Below are 21,782 nucleotides of genomic sequence, written 5' to 3' on the forward strand. Positions count from 1 at the left end.
CACATGTCCACCCATACACATGCTCACACATATACCTGCTCTCACACATACACATGCCCACCCATACACATGTTCACACATACACCTGCTCACACACATGCTCACACATACACCTGCTCACACACATGCTCACCCATACACCTGCTCACACACATGCTCACCCATACACCTGCTCTCACACATGCTCACACATACACATGCCCACCCATACACATGGTCACACATACACATGCCCACCCATACACATGCTCACACATACACCTGCTCACACACATGCTCACACATACACCTGCTCACACACATGCTCACACATACACATGCTCATCCATACACCTGCTTGCTCACACATACACACATGCTCACACAAATTACATACACATGCTCACACATACACCTACTCACACACACCTACTCACACATACACCTACTCACACATACACATGCTCCTACTCATTACATACACCTACTCAAATTACATACACCTACTCACACATACACACACATGCTCACACACAATTACATACACATGCTCACACATGCTCACACACACAGATTACATACACCTGCTCACATATACATGATTACATACACCTGCTCACACATACAATGCTCACACACACAATTACATACACATGATCACACATATACATGCTCACACACGATTACATACACCTACTCACACATACAGACACATGCTCACACACATACGATTACATACACCTGCTCACCCATACACACACATGCTCACACGATTACATACACATGCTCACACATACACACATGGTCACACACACAATTACATACACATACACATGCTCACACACACACAATCACACAGAATTACATAAACATGCTCACACACACATGCTCACACACGATTACATACACATGCTCACATATACATGTTCACACTCACATGTTCACACACGCACACATGCTCACACACATGCTCACCCATACACACATACTCACACACAATTACATACACATGCTCACATACATACACAACTACATACACATACACACATGTTCACACACGCTCATACACATGCTCTCACACATACATGCTCATGCATATACACACTCACATGCACACACACATGCTCACACACAGGCACACATGATCACACATACACAGGCTTGCACAAGTTTACACACATACTCATACACACATGCTCACAAGGCATATACACATGCTCACATACACACATGCTGTCACATACATGTACATGCACACACAAGATTACACATGCTCACACATGTGCTTATAGACATACATACACCCATGCACATGTTCACACGTTTATACACACACATCACACACACACCCATATACTCACACACATTCACACACACGCTGTCACATGCTCTCTCACACATACCTGACACAGTAACTTGCTGTCCCCTGGTTCCCTCGGGGTCTTCCCTTTGGAGGCTGCGGCTCTTCTGAGCATCCAGCCTTGAAGGCACCAAGCAGGCAAGAAGGCAGCGCTCTTCTCCGGGGAGGCCTGCACTGCAGTACGGCTTCCTCATCCCCACCGAGAGCAGGGAAGGCCAGGAATCTAGGACTTACCTGAATACAGAACACCTGGGAGCGTCCGTCTCATGTCGGCCTTGTGCTGAGCAGGTGCAGACCAGGACCTGCGCCCTAAGCCACTTGTTGACCCCTCCCTCAGAATCGCGTGCAGTGGCTTGGCCTCACCCACAGACAAGGGGAGGCGGCAAGAAATGCCGTAGAGAGACGCTGAGCCTGAAGGACAGCACCTTACGCTTGCGCAGTCCACACTTGCCTTTCCAATTCGCCGTCGCATTTCATCCTCACGTCCCTTGACACCAAGGCCCAGAAGCGGAGAAGGCGCACATCGCATAATGCTGAGTTGGAAGGGAGTTTGCTTTTCATCTCTTATTCCTGCCCCGTGAACAACTTTCCAAGTGACACATTTTGTAAAAAGAGAGAACCTGCATGGAACTGGCTGTTCTGGGGCTGTCTCCCTGCCCCAGGCTGCTTCATGCTGAGTTACCGCCAGGACTCCTAACTGTCTTCTCTCTGCGCTCTCTCCAGGATTACGGTGGCTACCTGAGCACCTACATCCTCCCAGCAAAGGGAGAAAATCAAGGCCAGACGTTCACCTGCGGCTCTGCTCTCTCTCCAATAACAGACTTCAAGCTCTATGGTAAATAGCCCTGCGGGAGGAAGTGCCGGGCCCCGCCCCCGCCCCGCCCCGCCCCCTGCGGGCATGGCCCCACAGCCCTCCCTTCAGCACCACCGTCCCTCTAACCACAGGCGCCTCCAGGCCACAGTCACCACCTTGGGCTGATGGAAGAACCCGGGGAAGGAGAGGGAAGGGTCTCAGGTGATATGTTTTGAATGAAAGTGGTCAATCCCCAGATGCCTACAAATCACATCCCCATGAAGAAGACCACGAGTTGGAAACAGCTAGTACTCCGATGGCAGCAGTGGGGGCGAGGAAGCCAGGGTGCGCATGAGGAGAGCAGGTGCCACAGGCCCTGCCGGGCCGCCCTCCTTCTCTGCTCCCAGAATCCAGGCAGGGCCCTGCCCTGAGTTCTAGGCCTGGGCATGGGTATTTGGTGGGCAGGTGTTACCAGATAAGGAAGGGATGGTTGGGAGGGAATTGCTACCACAGAGCGATTCAACAGAGGTCCACGTGGCTCAGCTCTGCCTTCCTGTCTCCCTGGCCATGCAAATGGCACCTGGCCAGCACCTGTCCTCAGAGAGTATGACTCTCCATGGGCACAAGGCAGAGATGGGGTCAGGCTGTCAGGGTGACCTGCTGTGGGGACCAGATGGAGATGAGCCCACCCAGGTGTGGGCACCCGACCTCTGTCCAGGCACAGAAGGGCTTTGCTGTGTTTGGGGATTCCTGGCTCCCACATTCTCCTCCTTATGGTCACTTAACCCTTTTTCTCTGAATGGGAGTGGCTCTGTGACCTGAACCCATTTCTTAGGCTGTACAGAGAGGTCTTTTCTGTGGCTCCGAGACCTTGCATTCAGGTCAGGGCTCCGCGGCAGCCAGGCTGTTTGCTCCAGCTGTCCCCACCCTAAGCAGCGCTGGCAAGTGAGGTGGAAACGGAGGGGGCTTCCTGCTGCTGGTCCACCGCAGCCCTGCCAGAGCCTGACATTCCCTGCGGGTTAGAGGAACCAGTCCAGCCCCCACTGCCACATCTAGCCCCAGCCCTGCTGTGCTGGCCGAGCCATGTAGACACCACCCAGCAAGGCAGGGACCACGGTGGGCCCAGCAGCCTCCTGGCTGGTACAGCCAAGTCTCCCGACACCTTCACAACGGGCTCGCTCCAGTGCAAATTCCAACTCATACGGGAACTCTCCTGGTCCAAAATGTGAATCATGTTAAGAGGAATTTTCCCTCGGGAATGCGGGTGGCATCTTCAAATTGAGTGAGACTTTGTTTCATCATGCTGTTTCAGATTTGTCTGATTCAAATGCACATAAATCTGAATCAGATGGTCTGATTCAAATGCACATAAAAGCTGCCATCGTGTCTTGATGGGTCACTGTGCCCAAAACCAGCCAGTCCTCTTCATTGTCTCCTGGGCGCCCTCAAGCTTACCCTGCAGGCCGGGGGCACTGTGCGAGCCCTTTCCACCCTCAGCCCTGGGAGAAGCCCCTGACACTCCTCCTGTCACCCAGCTGACTGCAGGGCCTCATGCAGAACCAAGAGCAGGCATGTGCCTGGACTTTTCAAAAAATAAGTAAATCTTGATGGAAACATGCTCTCTTACCACCCACGCCCTTCCTGAGTGTTGAAGGAGAAGGTTATCCTATTTATTTAGGAATCAGATTATCTGGGTTTTGCTTAAGGTTCTGCGGTGCTGATGAAAATTGCAACACCGGCACTCACACACATTAAGGTTCCCGTTGTACCGCCTGATGCCCCAGGTAAAGAGCCAAATGATTTCGGTGGTGTTTTTAAAAAACCAACAATCTGCCAGGCAAGTGGGAATGAGCCTGAGCCCCCACCCTGCACCCGGCCCAGGGTCCTCCCTAGAGTTTGGGGGCTGCGCTCACAGGGCCTCGAAGCCAGAGGTAACCTCCCTCCCTTTGCTTCCGTGCAGCCTCTGCGTTTTCTGAGAGGTACTTGGGCCTCCACGGACTTGACAACAGAGCGTACGAGGTATGTATGGGCACAACTAGAGAATGTGATGAGACCAGTCAGCCTCTGCCACAGTCCCCAAGCCTGCCCTGGCTGTATGGCCCACTCTGCCTTCCCCTGCCTCGTGCTTCTCCCTCACCAGCACCAAAGCCCACTCAGAAACCTCCAAAGGATCCTTCTACCACACTGTGGATTGAGGTTAACATGGCCTCTCTGGGTTCCACCTGATTTCCCATTATAGAACTTGAGGGATGAGGAAGAAAGTAAGAGGATATTTGATGGGGGAGTCAGTCCCAGCGTCCATGGATACCTGACGTGCACAGGACTCCTGGCTCTCCCTACAGCCAGAGCTGTGCTGCTGGGGGAGAGTGAGCTTTTTTTTTTTTTTGAGATGGAGTCTTGCTCCATCGCCCAGGCTAGAGTGTAGTGGCACGATCTCGGCTCACTGCAACCTCTGCCTCCCAGGTTCAAGCAATTCTCCTGTCTCAGCCTTCCAAGTAGCTTGGATTACAGACACACCCTGCCATGCCCAGCTAATTTTTGTATTTTTAGTAGAGACAGGGGTTTCACCATGTTGGTCAGGCTGGTCTCGAACTCCTGACCTCAGGTGATCCACCCGCCTCAGCCTCCCAAAGTGCTGGGATTACAGGTGTGAACCACCACGCCTGGCCCCAGAGTGAGCTCTTGACTGAGGAGCAGAAAACCTCTCTGATGCGACCTCCTGAGTCAGACCTGTTGATTTGGTGCAGCTGTCAGACACGGCGTTTCTCCAGCTGTGTGCAGGGAGGGAGGCCAGAGCTCCCGGCCGAGGCAGCACTGCGTTTTCAGAGTGGAAACTTGGACAAAGGAACTGAGTCCGTCCAGGGAGTCAGCTCCCTGTAGCTCCAGGGGAAATGATGCCCCTCTGAGGCTACCTGGAGTTGGAGGAAACTCTTCCTTTTTCTATTCTTCTCTTCCACCCCCTCCTCTTCCAAAAAGGGAGTTAATGTGGGGGAAAGCTGGGTGTGGTGTATTAGTCTGTTTTCATGCTGCTGATAAAGACATACCCGAGACTGGGCAATTTACAAAGGAAATAGGTTTAGTGGAGAACTTAACAGTTCCACGTGGCTGGGGAAGCCTCACAATCACGGCTGAAGGCAAGGAGGAGCTGGTCACATCTTACATAAATGGCAGCAGGCAAAGAGAAAGCGTATGCAGGGAAACTCTGCCTTATAAAGTCATCAGCTCTGGTGAGATTTATTCACTATCATGAGAACAGCACAGGAAAGACCCGCCCTCATGATTCCTTCATCTCCCACTGGGTCCCTCCCACCACTCGAGGGAATTATGGGAGCTACAAGATGAGATTTGGGTGGGAACACAGAGTCAAACCATATCACTGGGCTTCTGAGATCTGCCCTGCATTTCTTTGCAGATATAAGGCATCCCGATTCTCCGGGAACTTAGTGTTTTCAATACACTTCACCTACCTTCTCAGTCAGGTTTCCAAGCAGAACACCTGGCTCCCTGCAGTGCAGCCCCCTAACTGTCCCCTTGCCCCCGCATGTGCAGATGACCAAGGTAGCCCATCGAGTGTCCACGCTGGAAGAACAGCAGTTCCTGATCATTCATCCCACTGCCGATGGTAAGGACTGAAAACGTGAATTCACCACGTATCTGGTAAGAGCCTCCTCCTTGATGGCCCCATGAGTTTTAACAAATGTCTTCCTCTCTTTTTTTTTTTTTTTTTTTTGAACAGAAAAAATTCATTTCCAGCACACAGCAGAACTCATTACACAACTAATTCGGGGAAAGGCTAATTACAGCTTACAGGTACAGTATGCATGTTACTCTGTTTTGAACCTGGAGCAAGACATTCCTTTCATGGAGAAAGACCTGATGGGTGTTCAGGGCCTTCTAATGCGCAGACACGCCTGTGCTGTGGTGGGCGGTGATGAGCAGGGTCCCAGCAGGTTGGAAAATCAGCACGTGCTCAACGTTTTCTTATAATTAATGATAGCTCTGCTCTGTACTTCAGTCAGGTTTAAATCCCTTTAGGACAACCATCACCCCATACTCCCACCCCAGTCCCGCTCCCTCCCCTGGGCAGTGAGAAGAACCAAGGCAGCACCCGCCCCACCCAGCAGTGTGGCTGGGACTATCCCGGTGTGGGGAGTGGGACTGTTGTTCTGGGTTAGTGAGAGTGGTGCAGGCGGGCCCTGAGCCTTGCCCCACTGCTTCCCTCTGAACAACACCACACATTACTACGCACTGGCAGGATGTCCTGGGGGCATCTGTCGCTGGGCAGTAGCGAAAGAGGGGTGCTCTTCCCAGAACTGAACTCACTTTCCCACAACCAATCCATGGCCCTTCCACAACAGCATCAAGTGCTGACCCAGCAGCCCCATACCTGGGATCTCTTCCCAGCAATGCACAGGGCTGTCTCTGGAAACTTCTGCCATTTCCTTCCTGCCCTCTGCTCATTTGGTGGAACAGGTATGACCCAATGGTCTCTTCAGGTCCAACATGAATGGGAGAGCTCCTTGGGGACAAATGACAGGCAGGCACCCCGCCTCCCTCAGAGAGCTCCTGCCCTGGGCTGACCATTGCCTTGGCCTCCAGCACCCCTGCCTGTGGGAGGGAGGGACCACATGTGGCCTTGATCAGGCAGGGAGAGCTCCAGCCAGAAGGGAGCTGGACCCTAGTGTGGATGAAGAGGGGCAGGACGGGGTTACACCACACTTGAGTTTCCTTGTGAAAGACGTTCCGATTTCAGACTTTTTCATAGTGAGTGTGGCAGTTGCATGGCAGCGTTAAGCACACTGACCATGGAGGCTCCAAAGGTCCATCTGTATGTGCTCATGTGGGCAACTCCCCAAGATATGGGGCCAGCTGAACCCCCCAGGTACAGAGCAGCCTGCATCACTGCAGGCTCCACGGGTATCAGGGAGCAGGACCCACCCAGGGACATGTATGTGGGCATAGCAAAGGCCTTCACAGACACCCCATGCATCTGGAGCCAGGCCCGGCCCCCAGGTAAGAGCATGGGAGACGGGGGCCTGAGGCAGGAGGAGAAAGCTTCTTGCCCCTTACCCTCTTGTACTACTTGATGTTTTAATGACATATCAAAGCCTAATGACAGCATTAATAAATACTTCAAAATAAAGATGAATTTCACCCACCAAAAACATACAAGGAAGGCAGGAAGAGGCAGTCTAGTGTCACAGAAAGATGTAGGTTTTGGGCCAGATGCAGTGGCTCACACCTGTAATCCCAGCACTTTGGGAGGCTGAGGTGTGGGGATTACTTGAGCTCAGGAGTTTGAGACCAGCCTGGGCAACAGAGTAAGACCCCATCTCTACAAAAAGTTTTTAGAAAATAGCCGGACCTACTGATGTGTACCTATCGTCCCAGCTACACAGGAGGCTGAAATGGGAGAATCACTTGAGCCCAGGAGGTTGAGGTTGCAGTGAGCTATGGTCACACCGTGGCATTCCAGCCTGGGTGACAGAGTGAGACCCTGTCTGAAAAAGAAAAGAAAAAAATAAGATGCAGGCTTTGAATCCCTGCATGTGCACAGATGGTTCACGGTGCTCCTAGGAGATGGTGGCATCACTGCATTGGCAGTAGAATAATTAGCCATCATCCTGTTGGCATCTGGGACTGAACAAGCCTACATTCCAGGCCTCGTTCTAAGAACGTCATGGCTATAAGATTGTTTAATTCTCACAAAGTGTCATGAGCTGGAGTCTACTGCGATTATCATTCCCACCCGACACACCTGGAATCCGAGGCTCAGGCAAGTTACCCATCCACCGTCACACAGGGAGTGAGTAGACAGGACGCAAAATCTGTGGGGCGGGCCCGTGGGCACCCAGGGCAGCATGCAGCCCTTCCACGGGAGTTTCCCATGCTCAGAGTGTAACTGAGAGGGCATAGGAGCATAATGGCGTGATCTCGGCTACAGCAACCTTCACCTCCTGGGTTCAAGTGATTCTCCTACCTCAGCCTCCCGAGTAGCTGGGATTACAGGCACGCCCCACCATGCCCGGCTAATTTTTGTATTTTTAGTAGAGACGCGGTTTTACCACTGTTGGCCAGGCAGGTCTCGAACTCCTGACCTCAAGTGATCCACCCACCTCGGCCTCCCAAAGCACTGGGATTACAGGCATGAAATTCTTTCCATTTCTTTTCAGAGCCTGACACCCTGAAAACTTGGGCTGTGGCTCTGTAGTCCCCAAGCTTGTATCCATGTTGCAAATTCAAGCAAGCAGATCCGGACTGTAGAGTGTTGCATGAAGAGCTTCCCAATGTTTTCACCCAGTTCCCACTAAGCATTGCTGTGCCTGGAGAGGGATAGGCACCAGGGGAGTGGCGGTGTTTGAAGGCTGGTTGGCTTCATGAATGGGTGGTGCATGTCCACGCTAGGGGAGACGCCCCTCTGACTGCGACAGCCAGGCAGAGCTCCCAGGAGGAAGAGGCACTTCCATGAGGAGTGGCATGGTCAGGAAACTCACTTCATCAACTAAAATCCAGCCCCGGACGGGGCCCAGGTTTCACCAGGCTCCACACCTTCTGTACGTTCCCGTCCCATGGGGAGGGCGTGCCTGGGAGAGTAATTTCTCCGTGCCTTCCTTGCAGATTTACCCGGACGAAAGCCATTACTTTACCAGCTCCAGCCTCAAACAGCATCTGTACCGGTCCATCATCAACTTCTTCGTGGAATGCTTCAGGATCCAGGACAAACTGCCGACAGTCACAGCGAAAGAGGACGAGGAGGAGGACTAACCTCAGGTCGCTCTAAGCACAAACGTGGCTCTTTCTATAACCAGATGCAACTGAGGGATTTCCTTGCCCTCCCTCTTCCCTCGGAGGGGTGGGGCGGGGCGGGGCCGGGTGTTCCATAGCATGTGTGTCTCGGATGCCGAAGGCAGTTTTGCTTGGGAAACAAGCTCCTTCCCCGGGGCCATCACTCACGGCCTCCATGGCACCAGGGACAACTCTGTCCCCGCAGCAGCGCCTCCTCCTGGCACCCGAGAGACCGGCACACCATGGCCCCACCCCCAAGGAACAGAGCAAAGCATAGTGGCCGCAGAACCCACGCGAGCCCACAGGACACCGGCCCCTAGATTCCAGCCACCAAGCGGAAGCATGAGACCCGCCCACACTAGCCTCTGGGTTCCCGTTAGCAGCATCACACCCTGTCTCATGTCACAGTGCCATGGACACAGCAGTTACAGCACAATTGTTTTAGCAGTGCGTGTTCATATATGGGCTTGCTACTTCCTGTAATTAGGACATTCAACAGGGCGAGGGGCTACAAGAAAACAAACCCTTTTCTGTACAGAGTCTTACTGTAGCTACGCTAATGGTTAACCTGATAGAATTAACTCGTATTTTTCTATGGTTTTAACCTGATGCTCCACTGTCTCCGTCATGGGGTTGTTTCGCTGTTTTGGGTTTGGCCTTGTTTTGCTTTCCTTTCTCCAGTCCACGTGTAGACTTTGCTCTTGTTTGGATGAAGAAGCAGTCAGAAGTAACTGCTCGCTCCTCAAGGTTGTCTTCAGACGTCTTGGAGACGTCCCTAAACACTGAGGGGGAAGACAGCCAATAGTACCCATTAAAAGAAATACATAAATAAAACCTCTCTCCCACTGAGCTGTGCTAGGGCTTGGCTGTAGATGTGCACTGTCTATTTACATCCGTCCTTACAACCATCCTTGTCCTCCTTGGTACGGTATCAAGCTCTTTCCCATGACATTTGGTTTAAAAAAAAAAAAAAAAACAGAAAAAAGACAAAGCGTCAACTGCTCCCGCAGGCCTGCTGTGTGTGCTCGGGCCACAGGAGTCCTGAGGGTTCTGTGGGCCTGCGCGCATCCCTCTCCCATCGTGGGGGTGGCTCCGTGACCTTCCTGCCACGAGCAGGAGGTTGATGATGTGCTACGTTAGCCTTGTAAGATACACTCCCACCAAATGTGCGGCCGGTGTTCCCAGTGTATATTTCATTCTGTTGTATATAAAGGAAGCAATGTGTGTCAGGCCTCTGTGCAGTCAACCCAGCCTCCTCCCGCCAGTGCTAACCCCGTGTTGAGCCTGCATGCTGACACTCTGGCTGATCTGGACTCTAGAAGTGCTAGTTTGAAATATATCCATTACCGTCATTTCCTTTTGAGCTTGTGGACAAGCTGAATGTCAGGACTGACTTCTCCAGCTCCCAGCCCTGCGGGGGTGTCCTTGGCATCACGTCAGCAGAGGAGATGCATCCCTGTTGCATTTTGGTGTTTGGGGTTTTGGGTTTATCCACGTGAGCTCTGAACGTCCGTTAGAGTTAGGGTGATTGGAAGGTCTCCATCAGTGGGTGTTTTAAAGGTGATTCACCACCATTTGTGAAAGGACCAACGTGCTGACAAACAGGACCGATCCGAGTGCTACATGACTGTGCGTTTGCTATTTCAATGGGCCTGAACGACTACAAAGCCGGCTAGGTCTGGAAGGGGAAGCCAGCTCTGGCCACGACATCTGGTCGGAGGGAAGTGGGGATGTGGCATGGTAGCGTCTGTTCATCCATGGAATAAAACATTATTTTACCACTCGGATTGTTCCTTTCTTGCTCATCCTCCACCATCTCACCTTAGAAAGTGTGCTAGGCTTCAGGAGACTTTCAAAGTACCCACTGGGCCCCCCCGAGACGGATGCATGGCCTCAAGAGCCTGGTGTGCGCCAAAGGAAGGTTGCATCCGTGGTCGCAGCAGTCTGGGTAATAGAGAAGGACGCAACCAGTCGAATATATCAAAGCCCCAAATCAATCCAAGAAAACAAATTAGAATTTTGTCTTGGGAGTCTTAGGGTGGAGACGCAGAGCTATTCCCTAACCCCGAGAGTGAAATTGATTCTCAGTGGAAGCCATAGCATTGCCCACTAGAAAACTTTAATTTTTTTTTTTTTATAGAGATGGGGTTTTGCCATGTTGCCCAGGCTGGTCTCGAACTCCTGGCCTCAAGCAATCCTCCTGCCTCGGCCTCCCAAAGTGCTGGGATTATAGGTGTGAGCCACCATGCCTGGCCTAGAAAAGTTTAGAAAAATGTCTCCATCTGTTGGAAATTTGTCCACTCATTTGCTGTTATCAATGTTGATGTAAACATGGCCCAGCCTGAAAGCCAAGGGATTGAATTAATTAATTAATTAATTAATACTTCCCGATCATGGAGCAGCTGCTCCCTCAGAGATGGGGGATCAGTCCCGTCAGCCCCACTGAATTAGCTGATTCTTGTCACCCTCTGGATCAAGAATCATGGAAAGAATGGGATGGGTGGGGAGGAGGAGTAAAAAAGGAAAAAGAAAGAAATAATCAAATGCGAAAGGAGATTTTTAAAAACCAGACACAGCAGAGGCCATCTAAGTCTAACATACTCATTTCCCCCAAACAGTATCTCTGTGAGCCACCCTGGCCCTCTCCCTGGTCTCGCCCCAGAATGAGACCAGTGCCCCCATCCCAGCTTTCCATCCCTGAGTCCTTCCCCCGGACCAGGGCTTGATTTGTGGGTGGGAGTTGATGGTTTGCTCAAGAAGGCACATTTTTCCACTTTGGAAAACACTGAGTGTGGAATGACGAGCTGGGCCTGGCCCTGAGAACAAGCGTTGGCCGCAACCAGCAGGGACCACTCCGGTTCCCACTTGGAGAAGCTTTGGTCTTTCCCGAGCTCTAGAATGGCTTTGGGGAGACGCCAGTGTGGCCTCACCAGGCCCCTGCAGCTGCAGTTGCTGTGCCTGTCCGGCTCAAATCCCCCACTGCAGCCTTCTCTGTGTGTTCAAACTGCACATGCGTGGTGCAGTAGAGTGCTACTTTTCTTTCCATTTTAAATTAGTTTTGTTTGTTTGTTTGTTTGTTTTGAGATGGTATCTCGCTCTGTCACCAGGCTGGATTGCAGTGGCGTGATCTCAGCTCACTGCAACTTCTGACTCCCTGGTTCAGGTGATTCTCCTGCCTCAGCCTCCCGAGTAGCTAGGACTACAGGCAAGCGCCACCACACCCAGCTAATTTTTTGCATTTTTGGTAGAGACGGAGTTTCACCATGTTGGCCAGGATGGTCTCGATCTCCTGACCCTGTGATCCGCCCGCCTCGGCCTCCCAAAGGGCTGGGATTACAGGCATGAGCCACAGCGCACGGCCTAAATTAGTTTTAATACTGAACTTCCAACCAGGCAGCTATAGAATTCCCAAAGCACCATCAGATTTCTCAGCACCCAGTTCCAGGCCCACAGCCCGACTCCTGGACTGCCTGGGGCATCTCTGAGGCCACGGGCCATCAGGTTCACAAAGACGTGCACCTGGGGGACCTCCATCCTCACCAGCCTGAAAACATGCTCCTTTCCCTCCTGCCTGACCCAACCCTCCCAGAAGCGGTGATTTAAGGGATTGATTGCTTTCGGGAAGCCCCTATTAAAATCCCGTCTGTCACAGAAGAGTCCAGAAGGACATTTTCAGAAGCTCCCTGGACGCTCCCTCCTAGCACACAGCTGCGCATTTGTAGGAAGAAACGGGCGTCTGGTGAGAGCCTGGATGTGCCCAGGGACAAGGGCCAGGCCATAAATCAGGGCAGGGCTCCGACCTGCACCTGCAGACGCTGCCCTGGGGCCAGGCGTGGCCTCTGCAGTGGGTGGTCCCAGAGGTCAGGACTTGAGCAGTAAATACCGGCTTCCCTTATTCTCAGCCCTGCTTCTAACTAAGGACCAACTGGGAAAAGCCAAATACCCACAACCAATCTCCTGGGACGCCCTGCTTCTGAGCACCTCCAGCTTCCCACTCCAGCAGCCTCCAGCCAGAGCATCCCTGGAGCCTCCTTTTCTCCACCATGAAGCTCACCCACCCCCCATCCGAATGCAGGTAAGAGCAGTGAGCCCCTTGCTGGAGAAAGCTCTGGATAAGCAGCCTCTGCTCACATTCATTTGGGTGTAGTCTTAGCCTTAGCCGCCATAGTGAAGTTCCATAGACTGGGGGCTTAAATAGTAGGACTTGGTTTCTCACAGTTCTAGAGCCCAGAAGTCTAAGACCATGGGGCCAGCACACTTGGTTCCTGGTGAGGGTTCTTTCCCTGGTTTACCGCCGGCCACCTTCTCCCTCTGTCTGCACGTGGCAGAGCGAGGAGGAGTGAGAGGGAGCAAGAGCATAAGAAGAGACTTCTCCGATGTGTCTTATTAAAAGGGCACGAATCCCGTCATGGGAGACCCACACTTACGACCTCTTCTAACCCTAATCACTTCCCAGATGCTCCATCTCTAGCCGTCACCCCGGGACTCAGGGCTTCAACCGTGAATTTGGGGAAACACATAACATTCAGTCTGTCACAGGTGGTCTTTGTTTATTTTCACACTGGCATTCCACAGAGAAAATAGGTGTTCTTTTATTCCAGAGAAGAGTTGCTGAGGGGCCTGTGGAGGCTCTGAGGCCGGGGAAGGAGGGAGGCGGAGGAGGCGGACAGAGCCTCAGGAGACTGACCTCCCTGCTGGGGCTCCCCAGGGGTCCAGACGGGCAGCCTTCCAGGCTCCTCCGGAAGGCCTGGCTTCCCCTCTGCAAACCACAAGCTCCAAAATGGTCATTCTCCATCTGAACTCAGCCAGTGACACTACACAGATAGAAAATCTGAAGCCCAGGGAAGGCAAGGAAGTTGCCCAAAACCACGCAGGAAGCAGCCACAGTCCTGCATTCCTTCCGCCCTTTTTCCCTGCTGTGTTTTCTTTAATGATAAACTCACAAGTCCTGGCCTCAGGGCCCCGGCAGTAGCCAGCCGCCTTTCTCCGCAGAGTTGGGCTGGGGGGCGTCTAGCATGGTCCCTTGGGGTGCTCGTCCTCACCTGTGTGGGTGCCCCAAGCACAGTCTCCAGCCAACATGGAGCCTGGCTTGGTGGACGTGGACGTCAAGATCCAGGCTCTGAGAAAACCACTGAGCTATGGGCCCTTCCAGTTCCTGTCTAGCCAGGGATCCTTTCTGGAAATTCTCTTTTTTTTTTTCCAACTTTTATTTTATTTGTAATTATTATACTTTAAGTTCTAGGGTACATGTGCACAACGTGCAGGTTTGTTGCATAGGTATACATGTGCCATGCTGGTGTGCTGCACCCATTAAATCATCATTTACATGAAGTATTTCTCCTAATGCTATCCCTCCCCTCTACCCCTGCCCCACGACAGACCCCAGAGTGTGATGTTCCCCACCCTGTGTCCATGTATTCTCATTGTTCAATTCCCACCTATGAGTGAGAACATGCGGTGTTTGGTTTTCTGTCCTTGCGATAGTTGGCTCAGAATGATGGTTTCCAGCTTCATCCATGTCCCTACAAAGGACATGAACTCGAAATCCTCTTACTGCTCAGCTTCCCAGCACCCGATGCACAGCCATAAGGTAGCTCTGTGTTGATTCCCAGACTGGGATCGGAAGTGACCACAAGTTCAAGGAGACATGTACACACACAGAGATGCCGGGTCAGCCACCTGACTCTATAACCTCTCCCCAGGAGAAAGTGCGTGCCACACACTCAGCATGGGCCTGGCCCGCCGTGGGTGTGCCAGCGATGAACGCACCGCCGCCCTGCCCACCCAAGTAAAGGGAACCCAGGAAAGCCACAATCTTTGTCTGTTTTGTTCACTGCAGAAGCCTCAACACATAGAATCATGTTCACAGTCAGAGGGAAGAGGAGGGTCCCACCTGGGTCACATCACAGTCTGGGGGGTCTGCAAGAAACAGGTGGATGCTGGCAGTGACCAGAGCCGCCGTGTCCGCAGTTCCCTCGGTGGGAATGTGCTCTGTGCGTCCGTCGGGCTGGCTCAGAAGCTCACGGAAGCCCTTTCAACACAGTGCAGAGCCAAGTGGACAATAAAATGTTTGGGAAAGAGGAGAACCATTTTCAAAATGATATGAATACATTTAAATCCATTAAAATGTTTCATTTGACATACATTCACTTATCTTCAACCTCTTCGTGAGCTCAGTGAGTCGAGTTCTGTTAGCTTCTGTGTGTAAACCACAAGCATAGGTACTGTAGTATAAAAACCTAAACGTCATCAATGGAACAGGGCCAGAAAGACCGTCGTGAAGCCATCTGAATGCGAGTCCTTTCCGAGTTCTCCATGTGTTCCTAGTCATTTATGGTTGTCTTGTCCACAACTTATTTCAACTCCTTTTTTTTTTTTTTTTTTTTTAGCAGATTGCCCCTACTGAATTTTTCCAAATCACTCAACTTCGTTTTTCTAGGAATGACATCATTTTGTTTTTATACTCACTGTCCAGAGTTTAAGTGGGATTGAATCCAATTTGGCTCCATGGATACCACTGTGCTCCACCCAGCGCCTCTCTTAGAGCAGGGTGGGACTCTGCAGGACAGGACACCATGGCCCAGCTCCTGAGCATGTGGGCTGAGCTGTTCATAGCTGGGCCCTTGGCTAGTCTACCCCGCCTGCAGGGGACCTGCCTGGTTGAAGGTCACAGCCCCTCCCAGGAGCGCCACATGGCCAAGGACTGTGTGACTTGGGATACCAAGACCCAGTCCCTCTGTCTCAATTTAGGACAATCTCAAAGGTTATCCCAGCCACAGAGGCTTCAGCTCAAGGGCGACGTCCTGGGGGACAGGCTGAGGCTGAGGCTAAAGGGCGATGTCTCCCTCAGCCCCCCGGTGCATCTCCCTAGGGCCCTACCAGTGAACCTGCACGAGGCAGCGGCCCCTCGGAGAGTCTGTTTCTAGGGATCCTGATCGAACCTATGACTGGAGTGAGAAGTACCACTACAAAGGAAATGAAACAAAACAGGTGTGGGCGCAAACCTAATAGACTCTCAGCGAGCCCAGTGGCACTCACTCCTGGGGGATGCTGGCTTCCACCTGGAGGAGAAGACCAGACCGGCCAGGTACCCTGAGTGTGGGCAGTCCGCGTGCTGCACAGAGGGATGGAGCCACAGCAGACAGCCTGCACCCTGGTTTCATGATGTCGGTCAGGGAACTGCTACCACCCAGACTAGACACGGCCCACCTGGAACCCCTCCGTTGACCTGCAGGGGATTCTCTTGGGGGTAGCTCAGCTCCTCCCATGTCTCTGCCATGGACCCCAGGTACTGCCTGCTGGCCTGGTGGGACCTTTGCTCCAAAGCCCAGTGACTGGTGCAGAAGTGTGGAGGACCCACTGCCAGCATCCTCTGGACGAAGAAGCTGCTCCCTCCCTCCCAGCCTTGGCCCTAGCAGGGGAAGTTCCTAAGTTGGAGGAGTCTGGGACTCTCTGGCTTTGACTTTGGTGATCATAACTGATGGCTCTCCAGACAGAGGCCTGCCCCACCCATGACCTGGTTATTCATCTAACGTGGTTTGTGTCAGCCTGGTGGGAATGTGTGCTGGCAGCTTCAGCAGCCTCCGCAGTCAGTTCTAGGGTTCACAAGACCTGTTTGGTGAGGAAGATGGTGGCACGAAGCAGAAGCAGCAACGTCTTTGTGGTTGTGAGGCCTGAGACCACACGTTCCTATCAGCTGTGTAACATCGGGCAGGTCCTTTCATTTCTCTGAGCCCCAACTTTCTCATCCTTAAAATAGAACAAGTACCTGCCTCGTTAGGGTGTTGTACAAATTAAACATTGTCTGATAAAGTCCGTTGTCAACCTGTGTGCTACATGAGTGTGGGGTATGACTACTGTAAGCTTCATTACTGTTGGGGTTAGGAAGGAACCAGATCAGTCCCTTGCGGGAATTACTTTTCTAGCCGTGGACGTGGGTTTGCATTAAAAGAGCCATGCACTCGTCTTCAGAACACGTACGGGTCTCAACCCTGAGACCGTACCCCTGTAGGAAGGCTGGCCTTCATCACAGGGCCCCCCAGCCCGAGAGGACCCAGGAAGCTATTTTTGAGAGACTTGGGTCTGCAGGTCTGACTCCAGGACAAGTCAAAGTTAACAAAGTTAGAATGAGAAGCAACTTCCCAGAGGGCAGCTGAGGCCTCGCAGGAGGCCTGTGTCAGAACGTCCACTTTAGTTAAAATATTTGCATGCCTGTAGCCTGATTTCTTTTACACATGGTCTAATTTCTTATAGTCGACCTAAGTGACTCTCACACATCACCCTGCAAGGCAAGGCAAGAGTTTTTAATTTGAAGCTTCGACCATTAGGGAGATTCATGGATGGGCTTCAGGGGATCTATGAGTCCCTGAAATTGCATGCCAAAGTTGGTGTGTCCCTGCACGTCTAATACCATCCTGGTGGCACCAAGCATTGCCACCAGGAAACACAAGCCATTCATGCCAAAGGGCTTTGGGCCTCATGGACAAAACTCCCTTACAAATCTCACTCTATGAGACAGCTTCTGGCCTGGAAGAGTCATCGAGGCACCTCCAGATGATATGAGAATCTCACTGAGTTTTATTTCTCTTTCTCTAGAAAAGGGCTATTAACAAATCTGAGACTTTCATAGACGACGTTTATACTCAGCTGAGTAGCAGCCATGAACTTCAGCCCAAGGAGAACGCGTTGACTGCATTTTCACCTTTGTTACTATTGGAGTCTCAAAACATCCTTGGGAAGGACATGAGGCAAGTAACATAACTGTTCCAATATCACTGATGAGAAAAAAAAGACGCAAAAAATGTCAATGATTTGCCCAGAGGATGTAGCTAGTTTTTACTTGAACCAGCTCTAAAACCCTAATTCCCAGCCAAAGGCTTTTCCATTGGAAGGAAAAGGGGAAATTTTTCATTTCCCAGATTAATTATCCCAGTAGATCGAGAGACCTTTCAGGAGACCTAAAGTCAACTTGTGAAGATTCACAGTGTTAATTTCTGCTTGTCTGAACTTCCACAGTGATGAATGGAGCCACAGCCAGTCGTGCTAAGCTGATTAAATAAGCACTTTGCTAGCCACCCACCAACGTGATGCCAACTCTACCCCCTTTTTTAGTATTCCTGTCATGTGTAGTCCACTCCCACATGGAATCAGGCTTGACTCCTGTGACAACAGAATACTGCAGAGGTGACAGTGCGTGAATGCCAAGGCTTGGTCACTAACGGTACTGCAGTTTCTGTCTTTGTCTCCTGGCCAGATGGCTCCTTCTGTGTGAAGTTGGCCACCACGTTGCAAGGATGTTCAAGCAGCTCCATGGAGAGGTCCATGTTGAGAGGAACTGAGGCCTCCCACCAGCAGCCAGTGCAATTCTCCAGCCATGTAGGGGCGTCACCATGGCAGTAAATCCTCCATCCTCTGTCAGTCCCACCCATGACTATGGCCACAGGTGACATCTCATTGCAACCTCAAGAGAGACTCTCAGACAGAATTCTTGGCCAAGGCACTCTCAAATTCCAAATCTAAAGTAACTGTGAGCAATCGTAAATGACTGTTGTTTTAAGCCACTAAGTTTTGGAGTGATTTACCACACAGCATTCGATAACTAATACAACTCACAACCACCCCCAAAAACTCTGCCAGCACCCGCATCAGTGCCTCTGCAGGACACCCCTTTCTGTAAATATGGGATAGGCTGGGGCACAAGTGACCCTTGAGAGCGGGCACAGACTCTGAACTGTCTGACATAAGTCACTGGTTCCTAGTGCCAAGCATCGAATCCCTGCTACATTGGGAAGGGTTCACAAATGGCAGGAAGAGAGATGGTAGAAAAATTCCTTCAGACGCTACCTGGAGTCCACCCTAGCACTACCACCCTCTTTCTTAGAAGTGGAACCCCCAGTTTTTAACTGGGCCTATGGTCATCCAGAATAAAAACTGTTCCAGCCTGTTTGCTGAGCCTAATTTCTGGCCACTGGGATGTATGGTGACATGCCACATGGCAGCTGCCAAGACACTTCCTCAAAAGACAGCAGGGACGCATCCTTGGTCTCATCTTCTCCCTCCTCCCTCTGGGTCCACAAGGTGGAAGCTCCGAGCCAAGAGTGACAACAAGCAGATGCCGCCTGGGCTCCAGGCAGGTGGGCACACTATACCAGCCCTGGTGTCCCCTATTAGAATGCTCTATCTTCTTTATCTTGGCCTTTTCTGTGTTTTGCAGTCAAATCTGATGCCAGCTAGCACACTGCACCGTGAGGGCTGAATTACACAGGCCAGCGGCTTGATCCTAGGGCCCAGAGCCTCTCACTGCAAGACGCTGTGTAGTTGCCAGTTATTCTTATTCAGGACAACTAAGCATTTGCATTGGACACAAGGCAGATGACTATGCATCCATTCACTCCAAAGATCACAATAGCCACATTAATAATAATAATTAACATTTATGAAAAGCCCGCTCTATATCAAGCACTGTGCTAGCATTCTGCGTGGATGAACACATTTAATCTCTGCACAATTAACACATTTCAATCTACAACTACCCCATGAGGTTGGGTTACCATTATTTACGTTTGGCGGACAGGAAACAAAAGGAACAGAGAGACGCCATCACTGGCCCCAGATAACAAAGCCAGTCAGTGCTCAGGAGGGAGTCCTGCCACCACCAGCTTCCTCTCCAAATGGAGGCCCTTACCAGGTCCCAAACCCGAGTCTACCCACGTTTGGGCACAGCGGATGAACTGTGTGACCTCCATGTGTTTGAGTAATAGGCTTGGCCTTGGCAGGTTGGTTTGTTTGAGCTGAAAGAGAACAAGAAAGGCCTTCTGCCCAGGTGCCTGGAGAGGTGAGCAGGGGTCGCTGGTCTGCGAGAGGCTCTCCAGCAGGAGTGAAGAACTCGCTTTCTGGGAGACAAAGGGAGGGCTGGCTTGGCCTGGGAGGCAGGGGCACTCTCTGTGGCCCAGAGGGAGCGCCATGCAGTTGGTCCAGAGAAGCTTCAAGATCTGGGGCCACCTGGGCAGCCCAGGGTCTGCAGCAGCCTCCTGTCGGTCACCACGGCTGGAACCTGGGGGCTGTGGAGGGCTCCGAGGTGGAGGCTGGTCCCATGTGTCTGGGTGAGTAGCAGACACCATAGGAGCAGCTGTCTGACCTGAGCCAGTCACACAAAGGAGCCAATTCTCAGCTGTGTGGGAGCCCCTGAGCCCAGGCACATTTGGCAAGGAGCCCTCGGAGGCCAGCGTCCTAGCCTGAGATGGCAGGGGGCAAAGCTGGTGAAATGTAGGTCATCAGTGGTGGCGAGACCCACTCTCACCCAGAGGCTGGCAAGGTCAGCTAGCAAGACTCTCCACTGTAGTTAGTTCAGCTGGATTTCACTGCCAGTATTCCCTGTGGAGAAGAGTGGTATTTTCAACATGTTTTTGTTTTTGTTTTTGAGATGGAGTCTCGCTCTGTCACCCAGGCTGGAGTGCAGTGGTGGAATCTTGGCTCACTGCGACCTCCACCTCCTGGGTTCAAGCGATTCTTCTGCCTCAGCCTCCCAAGTAGCTGGGACTACAGGTGTGCGCCACCACACCTGGCTAATTTTTGTATTTTTAGTAGAGACAGGCTTTCACCATGTTGGCCAGGCTGGTCTCAAACTCCTGACCTCAAGTGATCCTCCTGCATCGGCCTCCCAAAGTGCTGGGATTACAGGCGTGAGCCACCAAGCCCAGCTCATAAATATATAAATATGATGAATTCATTGACTAGTAGAGAAGCAGGCCCCACGAATGTCTCCAAATTCTGTTTTTAACTGCACCAAGACTGCTGGAGTTTTATATCTCAGATATATTAGCAGATGTGTGCTTTTCCAGATAACCATTTTTATGGAAATCTTAATATCGTCTGAAAATCAGCACGATTGTCCTGTGAACGAGATGTTTACTCACTTGGCAGAAGGAGGCAGAACAAATCCATTGCTTGAGACCCTCTTCTATGACTGCAGCAACTGTGGGCTTTGAGGACCTTGAGCTGGTCTTAGATGACCTTCTCAGTGGTATGCTGGCATCGGCCTTCCTCATAGAAAACAAAAGGAGAGAAAAACAAAAGAAAAGAAAATCCCAACCCACAGAGTCTGTCCATCTCTGTGGTGTAAGTGTTTCCACTATGGCCAGTGTCAAACACCTAAGCTGCCATCACTGAACATGGAGTTGGGAGGTGAAGGGCCAAACCCCTTCCCGCCCATTTCCAGTGAGTAGGCGTGACATTCTCCATCAGGCACCACTAACTCTGGCTAACACCAGTTAGTCTACGGGGCAGGGCCTCTAGGATGGCCCAGAGGATGCAGCACCAGGAGTTGACAAACCCACACCCTCCATCCTGGACACGGTTTCTTCTGTGGCATTGGGCAGGCACTTCCACAAATCGAAACTGACTTTTTCCCACCCAAGTGACAAGCTCCCGGGGTCAGGGAGACAGTTTATTTCCCCTGTACCTCACCCCTCCGTCCCCCATCAACAGCGCCTGGCTCACGTGGCAGTTCTGAGCAACTGGAGAGACGTGGACAGAATGAATTGCAAGAGGACGTGGGGGATCCTAGCTCCATGTTGGGCGAGACCACCCGGCGTTTCCATGCTCCTGGAATCCCTCCCTGAAGCTGAGCTCCATGCCCCCGCTCCTAGAGCAATTTCAGAGCTCGCATCCTCAAGGAGTTCTACTGATTCAGTAACCGGCAAAGGCTGTCTGGGGAGCACGGTGGAAGTTAAACGCCATGAAGAGAGCATCCAAGGCCCCCAGACTCTCGGGTCAGGAGTCTCACGCCACCACGCTGCCAGCTCAGGCATAATTTACCAGGCTTCACACATATCAGAGGAGGCCGCAGCTGCTAGCCCTCCACGC

The 21,782-nt window shown here is 51.8% G+C and overlaps 1 protein-coding gene across 5 annotated transcripts in view; it reads left to right on the forward strand.

Moving 5' to 3' along the window:
- DPP6 (dipeptidyl peptidase like 6) overlaps positions 1-10,699 on the forward strand; it is a 1,185,884-nt gene extending 1,175,185 nt beyond the window's left edge. For all 5 annotated transcript variants that reach the window (XM_063641745.1, XM_055269771.2, XM_055269769.2 and 2 more), the window contains 5 exons: positions 2,063-2,174; positions 4,093-4,151; positions 5,682-5,754; positions 5,869-5,942; positions 8,751-10,699. In XM_063641745.1, coding sequence (XP_063497815.1) covers positions 2,063-2,174; positions 4,093-4,151; positions 5,682-5,754; positions 5,869-5,942; positions 8,751-8,897 — 465 coding nt within the window. In that variant the 3' untranslated portion in view covers positions 8,898-10,699. The remainder of the gene's footprint in view (positions 1-2,062; positions 2,175-4,092; positions 4,152-5,681; positions 5,755-5,868; positions 5,943-8,750) is intronic.
- The last annotated feature ends 11,083 nt before the right edge of the window (positions 10,700-21,782 follow it).

Source organism: Symphalangus syndactylus, chromosome 6, assembly GCF_028878055.3.
Source record: "Symphalangus syndactylus isolate Jambi chromosome 6, NHGRI_mSymSyn1-v2.1_pri, whole genome shotgun sequence".
In the NCBI taxonomy this organism is placed as follows: domain Eukaryota; kingdom Metazoa; phylum Chordata; class Mammalia; order Primates; family Hylobatidae; genus Symphalangus; species Symphalangus syndactylus.